We start from the raw sequence: 8,441 nt of genomic DNA, 5'->3' as shown, positions 1-8,441 counted from the left end.
GGTAATGTTTTCCAACTTTAGATAGATATTGTTCTGTAACTGACATTACTTAGTCACTTCAAATGATTATAGGAAATAATGGGTGTTCTTACATGTAGATCAGGTCGGGAGCTCCAAATATACAGCAATTAATGAGATTAAGACACAGAGCTGACATGCAGTGCCAACAATCAGTAAGTCACATACAGGGTAGGGTTCAAGTAGGTGTCAATATATAACACAAATTTAGAAAGGCTGTCATTCCCTTATTTAGAATTAACTGCAGTGTAACTTTTTATTTTGTCTTTATTATATATATTTTTTTATTTTTTATTTTATTAATTATTTTTAAATCATAGTTTAAATGTGTATTTTTTTTATATTGCCTCCAACAACATTGTTAATCTTTCCCAGATTATGATACTGGAAAACCAGAGTTAAAGGTCCCATGACATGTTGTTCTTTGGATGCTTTTATATAGACCTTAGTAGTCCCCTAATACTGTATTTGAAGTCTCTTTCCCAAAATTCAGCCTTGGTGCAGAATTACAGCCACTAGAGCCAGTTCTAAAATGTTATCTTAGTATGTGCCATTTCTGTATCTATATTCTATAATTTTTCTTTCTCATGGGTGACCTCATAAGGGGCAAGAATCCAGATTGGCCCATCTGAACTCTCATTTTCACAAAGGCACAGGAGCATACCCAGGGTTCGGTTTACACCCATCGCCATTTATAGCCACTGGGGGACCATGGGCAGGCTGGGGTAATGCATATTAATGTTTAAAAGTGAAATTTTCATGGCACTTTTAAACCCACAGAAAAGTTGACCCATTAATCTCGCTTTGTGAGATAGGCCCCAGTTGTAATGGGAAGTTAGTTAAAATTTCCATTTTTCTCTCAGCAATTTAGGGACTTCTTGTAGACTTTGGCTTAAAAGTTGCATTTCAATGTCTAATCATGTTCTCGGGAACACCAGCCAAACTGGGCAAACTCCCTCTGCTAATGAAGACCATGGTATATGTCAAAAGGTCCAGAACAGCTATTAAATAGACCTTGATAAAAGGTTGTTTTGACTGCTATTGAATATTTTATAGTAAATTTTATAATATTTTATAGTTCTTCCATAATGTCAAAAGTCACAAACCTATGTAAAAGAAACAAGTGCCCAGTGTTGTTTACTCCGCCTACTGTGATTGTCCCTCACTATGGTAAGTTATTTACCATAAGTTATTTTGGAATAAAAATGTCTTATGACCCCACACAGACATGTAAGAACGATTAAGGGATCCCTCCGTGTTGTTGGAAAATGTCATGCTCATAATCCATTCACGTGTCCAGACACAGGTCACCTGGGCTGCCTTGAAGGAAAGGTGATTATCCAACAGTGTTACGCAAACAGACAGGCTAAGGGAAAGAGGTGGTGGGTGGGGGTAGAGCAGAGGGGTCAATCAACAGAACCGATAAGCCAATAGAAGAGCAGGGCTGATGCAGGAGGGGTAAAGAAGAGAAAGGGGGGAAGCCAGAGTAGAAACAGAGAGACCGATAGAGGAAGACACCTAAAGGGCTTATTGTCAGGGAATGATTCTCAGATTGTAAAAATGGGCTTGATAATTGTTAACACAAAACCAACATTGTTTTTAAATTAACAGGATTATTCTAATTTAAAGTCATTTTTTGTTTGCCTTCTCAACTGCTGCGCTGGAACTGCTAAGGAAAACACAGGGTCGGAGGTGGGGCACCAGGAGAAAACGGGCTGCAGTCAGTTCAAGCAGGAAGCTTGAACGCAGGCTCCGAGGAGCGATGAAGACGGCCAGGCGGGCCAGCAACTTGGAGGTGCCCTCTTTCCTCCGCCAGCTAGTCAAAGAGACGGAGAAGATGGTCACCTTTTTCTTCAAAGCGGGGCCCAAGGGAACTGGGTCTGAGGACGAGGACAATTTGGATGATGATGACTTGATGCCGAGCCCATACCTGGATCGTCCCAACTTGGAGAAGCATGTGTCAGAGGGGGGTTCTCAGGTGGGGGTGAACTACGCTGTGGGGAGCATGCAGGGCTGGAGGGCTCAGATGGAGGATGCTCACACCTGCATGCCCCAGCTGAAAGGAGAGCTGACAGAGTGGGGATACTTTGCGGTTTATGATGGACATGCAGGCACCACAGTGGCACAATACTGCTCCAAACACTTGCTGGAGCACATCCTAGCAACAGGTACAGAACAATTAGTGACTAATAGTATGAATCTACTTAATCAAGATGATTCAAAATCTCTTAGCACTAGCACGGAATACATTTTAGTTGTTTGTTTGAAAGGGATAAACTTCCATTTTACACCATAGAGTCTGCCAATAAAGATATTGCAACATTGTGTAAGCTAGAGCCAGTTTGGCATGTCAAACGTTTGAAGTCGCCATTTAAATTAAAAACATACTGAATTTGCATTTTCAAAAAATCTGTTGGGTTGCAAACTTTTCCTGTATTTAATGCTTTAAAGATGAAGTAATATACTGAATAACTAATACATTTGCACATACAAAAGTCCATGAATGTAGCAGATTCAAAGCAGATTGTTAAAAGCTATACGATTCAGATTTGAGGGTGAGATTGCCTCAGGAATTGAATATGCCATAGTACATATGCAATACTGAATGTTTATAAAATCCACAAACAATATAATGTGCGCCAATTTTTGGATTTTAGAATTCTACATATTGCGTCATTTTTATTTTACAGCACAATTAAATTGATAACAAGGTTCAGGGATCAAAACTAACGGAGCTATGACTTTCATTCAGATGTCAAGTTTAATACTTTTAGAGCTGTAAACTTGTTGGTTGGCAAAATGGGAGAAAATTACTAATTGATACACTAAAGGATGTAATCTTCAGTCTGTAGCTCGTGTTACTGCTGCTTATGATGGCCAGGAAACTCTTGAAAAATACCTTTTGCTTGGGTAAATAAAAGGTTCTAGCTTTAAACTGTATTCGCCATGTCATTGCACAATAACACAGATGATGTCTTGTCTATGCCATGGATCTGCAGTGTGTTGGCCTCAAACAACAAATAACAAGGCAGTGCCAGTGTGGGGAATCTATCTTAAAACCAAATGTCTCCCACTCATTTCTTACAGATAGGGTCAAAGCAAACGAGGATCCCGAGCAGGTGAAGGAGGGGATTCGCGAAGGCTTCCTGAACATTGATCGCCACATGCACAAACTGACTCGCCAGGACAACTGGGATCGCAGTGGCTCCACTGCAGCAGCTGTGTTGACTTCGCCATGCAACATTTACTTTATCAACTGTGGGGACTCTCGTACCCTGCTCTGTCGTAACGGCCAGGTGGTTTTCTACACAGAGGACCACAAGCCGTTCAACCCCAGAGAAAAGGAGCGCATCCAGAACGCTGGAGGCTCGGTGACCCTGCAGAGAGTCAACGGTTCGCTGGCCGTTTCCAGAGCACTGGGGGACTTTGACTTCAAGGAGGTGGACTGGAGGCCGGAGACGGAGCAGCTAGTGTCGCCCGAGCCAGAAGTGTATGAGATGGAGAGGACGGCCGAAGACGAGTTCCTAATTCTAGCATGTGACGGGGTGTGGGATGCCATTGGTAATGAGGAACTGTGTGCCTTTGTCCGCAGTCGTCTGCAGGTGTGCGATGACCTGAGAGATATTTGCAGCCAAGTGATCGACCTCTGTCTCTATAAGGTAAGATGTCAACCCAGTATGCAGACAAGGTGCATGAAACAAAAGGCTTTGATAAAAGATTCTGATACTGAATACAGGAAGTAATCATTGGAATGGCAGACTGATATATTTAGTTTTCAATACAATGGCAAAGATATTTTGGTATCAAATCCGCAAAAGGACATAGTGGTGGGTTTGTTGTAGTATAAACATGTTTTGACACAGTTCTTGTTAAAATGTAATATAAGAAGCTAGAGTTCTCAAATGTCAAGTTTTGCCAGAATTTAAATGAGGCTGTACTCAATATTCAAATTAGAAAGTGCTCTGGGATCGGTATTGTTATTGTTCGTCAGCTCTTGGCTTATGCAGAGGGATACCACAAGGATTGATACTTGGCCAAATTTGGTTTACTTCATTTATTTTTGATTTGCCGTTCGTTTGCCCTGAAGTCTAAACAATAGTTTATGCGGACAACACTGTAGTACATGAGCATGCCAAGACAAAACATCTGGCAGCTGCTAAACTCACCCCAGCCATGGATCAGATCCCCGATTGGCTAAATCGTTCCTGCCTTTAACTTAATGTAAATAAAACTGTAGGAATACTTTTCACAAAAAGACAACGTAACATTGTGTCAAATATATCCATCTCAGGGCAAAACATTATGATTGTGCCACAATTTAAGTATCATGGAATTTTTATCAACTATAATCTTGATTTTAAAGCAAATATTAAGAAAGTGTGCAATAGGGTCAAGTTTAGCCTAGCCAATTAAAGCCATTAGCTACTCATTACAAGAAAACACTCAAAGTTCTGGACCAGAAGCCAAACAGCTAGCGTCACTGTATTATCCTAAATAACTGTAAACTGCTGAGCTAGGAAAGATTCTAAAGAATTAAACACAAAAAACATCTGTCTGGTCTACAAGATTCTGCATAACACTGCTCCTACTCCTTTGAACTCTTTCATAACCCAACGTAACAACAGCAGTCAGATTGCTAGAAGCACCGCACAAGGTGACCTTCTAATTCCATTTAGGAAAACCAAATTTTCCCTTTTTGGTTAGACCTGCTGTCATGGATGTAAAGTAATTCATTTTAACATTTTAACCATTAGGATGCCTATTGTCAGATGGCCGGGGAATACAGCTGGAAATTAGCCGTAGACGCTAAAGCTGCTGCTTTTACTATAGAGTTAATTAAGGGGGACTGTCCAAGACAATATAAACTTATAAACTAAACCGGTTATCACAACAAAGAACAGAGAAGCATGGATTGCAACGAGGGAGTGTAACTTCAATCTTTGCTCAGGGCACCATTACTACAATATTTCTTATCCTACATAGCAAATAGTTATTTACTGATATATTGATGTTCTGAATATTGAGTACAGCTTCTTTAAAACAAAATGGTTTCGAAGTGGTTAAAAACAAGATCTATCTAATCAAAGAATAAATATGTGACGATCATTAAAACAAAAAGGCATTGAGGGTCAACACTCAGCCCAAACTATGACACAGGTGGTGGCATGGGGAATTAAGACAGTGTTTTATGAATGGTTAATGTTTACATCAATGTGTGGCGTTGAAGGCAGGTGTACCCTGCGGCAGGGTCTTAGTGCGAGACTGTGAGGTAGTTATGTAAGTAGACTTTTCCTGCAGCTCTTTTTTAATCCTTGTTAGTTACTGCACAACTGATGAGCCCTGAGCGCAACCTATAAATAGCTGTATTACGGAATCCTGAGACACAGGATAGGAGGGAAGAAATGCTAAACATGGCTCGGATTAGGACTGACAGGAGCTCAGCGTTACTGCTCAATACACACCGGCTCAGGGGCTTTATCCTGGCCGGGATGGGCGGCTATTTATTTCACCTAAAAAAGGCTTACTGTACCTGCTGAAAGACTACATGTTCCAGTACACACTGAGCCTCACTCATCGCATCTCTGATGTCATAACATAACTGGCTGATGCATTGCAACTGCATCAACTTCCTGGCATTGTGAGTTTGTATTAGTTTGGCATTTCTCTCATCTTTGTTACTTATTGGCTGACGTGTACACTGGTAAGATATACCTGCAAAAAGCTAATTTTGGCCGAAATATCATCCAGCCCTGGCTGATTGATCTGGTCTAGCTCTACTTCACAGTTGAATTTTTCAAAAGCCTAATGTGTTTGCAAATCAGCAAAATCATCACCCTATGACCTAACTGTGATATTGGAGAAGATTGATATCTTCCAAACCAAAATATATATACCCATCCAACCTGACGCAGACATCAGTCCCCTGCTATTACTGTGCACCTATCAACAGGTCTATTTCAAGTGATTTCAAGTGGTGGAAAGCTTTACTGCATTCACACTTATGCAGAAGCATTCTTAGTAAAGTCTACTCAAAGTATAAAAAGTAAAAGTAGTTATTATGCAGACAGAAGGACACATGCTAGATTATTATATATATTCTATTTTTGGGTTATAATCACCAATTTAACTTAGGAGCAACATTTTAATGTAACAGTTGCGTTGGAGCTAATCTTAACTATGCGTATGTTAGCCATGCACAGTTAGACTTACTGCATAACAAAGCCCAATGTGCAATGTGTGCCTCATTATAAGGTTTTGAAAATGTCAATGTAACAAGTGTAATTACACTGGTCCAATTGAATACGGCCACGCATCATACAGATGTCTTTTTAACATTTATTTCCACATTTCCATCCTCAAGACACCGTGAAAACTATAAAGAAAATAAACACATAAAACACAATAAGTCAAAATACTTTCAGTGATTTTGCAATCTCTTACACACGTTTCTTTAACTAGACGGGTCCCACAATGTTATTAGTGTTAGCGTCACAACAGTGCAGAAAGTGCATTCAATACAAAGAAATTACAACAAATATTCACAAATGTAACAAAGCTGAAATACAAAAGCACAATTACCGTGTGCGCCTCTTGGACCGTGCAAATCTTAGTTTAAGCCCGTACATTTTTCTCTGCAGCCACGTTGGCTCTCACTGAATACCTTCTTCCCACAATGCAACAGGTGTGGCCTTCACTTAACTCTGGTCATTTGACCTTTGATTTCAACATAAGAAATAGCATTTGTAATAAAGAACAAAATGTAAACATATTAACGTAAAACATTTTGGTACAATTTTAAATCAAATGTCCCTTTTTAAACTTATTTATTATACATTTTTAAGGTGTTAAATTACTGTATAAATTCACACATTAATGGAATTATCAAACAATTATGGACTAACATGGAAATCTCAATAGAACTGTCCCTCAGACAGTTACAACAAGTGTAACAAGAGCAGTCACACGACAGCCTTCTCTTATTTTTCTGTCTCCCTCTGCAGGGCAGCTTGGATAACATGAGCATCATCATCATCTGCTTCCCCGGCGCCCCCCAGGTGTCCCAAGAGGCACTGCAGAAGGAGGCAGAGCTTGAGCGACAGATTGATATGAAAGTGGAAGGTGAATTGTCACTCCAAACCCACCACATTGGAACAGTTAAACTACTGTTAGCTCCCTGGTTTATAACCGTATTGTTTGGCCTACCGTTCTTCACAGAAATTATCCAGATGACTAGGTCCAAGGATGAAGATCTTGACCTTGTGCATGTGATCAAATTCCTGGCGGCAGAAGAGATGCCAGGGCTCCCACCGGGAGGAGGCATCACCAGCAAGTGAGTCAGAGAAAAGAAAACAAGGATTAAAGATTTTTTGGGAATCAAAACTGAAATTGTTTTTGACATAAAACCACGGGTTCTCTCTTTGCAGGAGAGACTGTATCATCTCTTCATATCAGAAACACACAATGACTCTCAGATCTCCGGAGGCTATGGTAAGACAATAGAAATTGTTAGGTTATGTCTATGGGTAAGACATAAGTCATATTACAGTTGGATGCCATAAGATGAAGGCACTTTAAAACAATCTCAGCTGTTATCTCAAAATAATGTGCCTAATGTACACAGTTTTTAAGGCTGCACTAACTGATTTTCATTACTGATTCTGTTGATTACTTTTTCAATTAACTGTTAAATCATCTGGTCATTTTGAAATAGTAAAAAATATCTTTTACAATGTCCTTTAACCCAAGGGGATGCCATTTATGTAATTAACAGTACATTCCCCGATGATATTCAATTCAGTGTAATTAATCTAAATATTGCAAAAATAATAGATTACGTAATTGATAGTGAGAATGTTCTGCTTAAAGTAAATATTCGGTGTTGGTAACATTATTGTTCTGTGACATTTCAGGACACCGAAGGGTCAGAGGAGGACTCAAACTAATAAAAAAATCAGTTACCATGGAAACAGAATCATCACCAGCTCTACTGTCTCCATGGAGACCGTCTTAAATGAGAGACTTTACATTTCAGACAAGCACTGAACTAACGATGATTGTTTGTGAAATATATTTTCTTTGTGCATTTGCTTTCTGGCAAATTAAAGTACATTTTAAATCAAATACCCACTGAGTTGTTTAGTTTTTAAAATGTTGGCGCTATATTTTCTAAAATAATGTTATTGACAGAAGTGTTTCATGAGATGTACCCATTCAATGGCTCCACACGTGGGCTACATGTGTATCAGAGACTCTCGTGAGGGAACGCAGTATCTCTCAGTAAGTAATTAGTTTGCACGAGGGTGACACGGAGAGCAATTACGTGTTGTAGTGTAACGTAACGTAAACATGTGCCATAAGAGAAGAAATCCAGAGGGAGAGACACAAAAGGAGAAAGAATGCACGAGAGAGCAGGCGAGGGTGGG

General features: G+C 39.7%; 1 protein-coding gene and 1 long non-coding RNA gene across 2 annotated transcripts in view; both read left to right on the top strand.

Moving 5' to 3' along the window:
* The first annotated feature begins 617 nt into the window (after positions 1 to 617).
* The window catches only part of LOC117942190, a 10,167-nt gene continuing 2,343 nt past the window's right edge, over positions 618 to 8,441 (top strand). Inside the window, exon 1 of the long non-coding RNA XR_004656086.1 lies at positions 618 to 766. This is a non-coding gene — a long non-coding RNA (uncharacterized LOC117942190). The remainder of the gene's footprint in view (positions 767 to 8,441) is intronic.
* On the top strand, positions 1,449 to 8,141 carry ppm1na (protein phosphatase, Mg2+/Mn2+ dependent, 1Na (putative)). The gene is made up of 6 exons (XM_034867533.1): positions 1,449 to 2,186; positions 3,106 to 3,677; positions 7,020 to 7,137; positions 7,234 to 7,348; positions 7,443 to 7,506; positions 7,929 to 8,141. Exons 1-6 carry the CDS (start codon positions 1,781 to 1,783, stop codon positions 7,959 to 7,961), a joined length of 1,308 nt encoding a protein of 435 aa, XP_034723424.1. The 5' UTR covers positions 1,449 to 1,780; the 3' UTR covers positions 7,962 to 8,141.

This window comes from Etheostoma cragini, chromosome 3 (genome assembly GCF_013103735.1).
Source record: "Etheostoma cragini isolate CJK2018 chromosome 3, CSU_Ecrag_1.0, whole genome shotgun sequence".
Taxonomy (NCBI): Eukaryota; Metazoa; Chordata; class Actinopteri; order Perciformes; family Percidae; genus Etheostoma; species Etheostoma cragini.
This window is presented reverse-complemented; position numbering and strand designations above follow the sequence as displayed.

Bases quoted from the DNA above. Each gene is read 5' to 3' on its own strand.
- ppm1na (XM_034867533.1), top strand. From the start codon at position 1,781: ATGAAGACGGCCAGGCGGGCCAGCAACTTGGAGGTGCCCTCTTTCCTC. The intron at 2,187-3,105 runs GTACAGAACAAT...CATTTCTTACAG, and splicing joins GGAGCACATCCTAGCAACAG to ATAGGGTCAAAGCAAACGAG. The intron at 7,349-7,442 runs GTGAGTCAGAGA...CTCTCTTTGCAG, and splicing joins GGAGGAGGCATCACCAGCAA to GAGAGACTGTATCATCTCTT.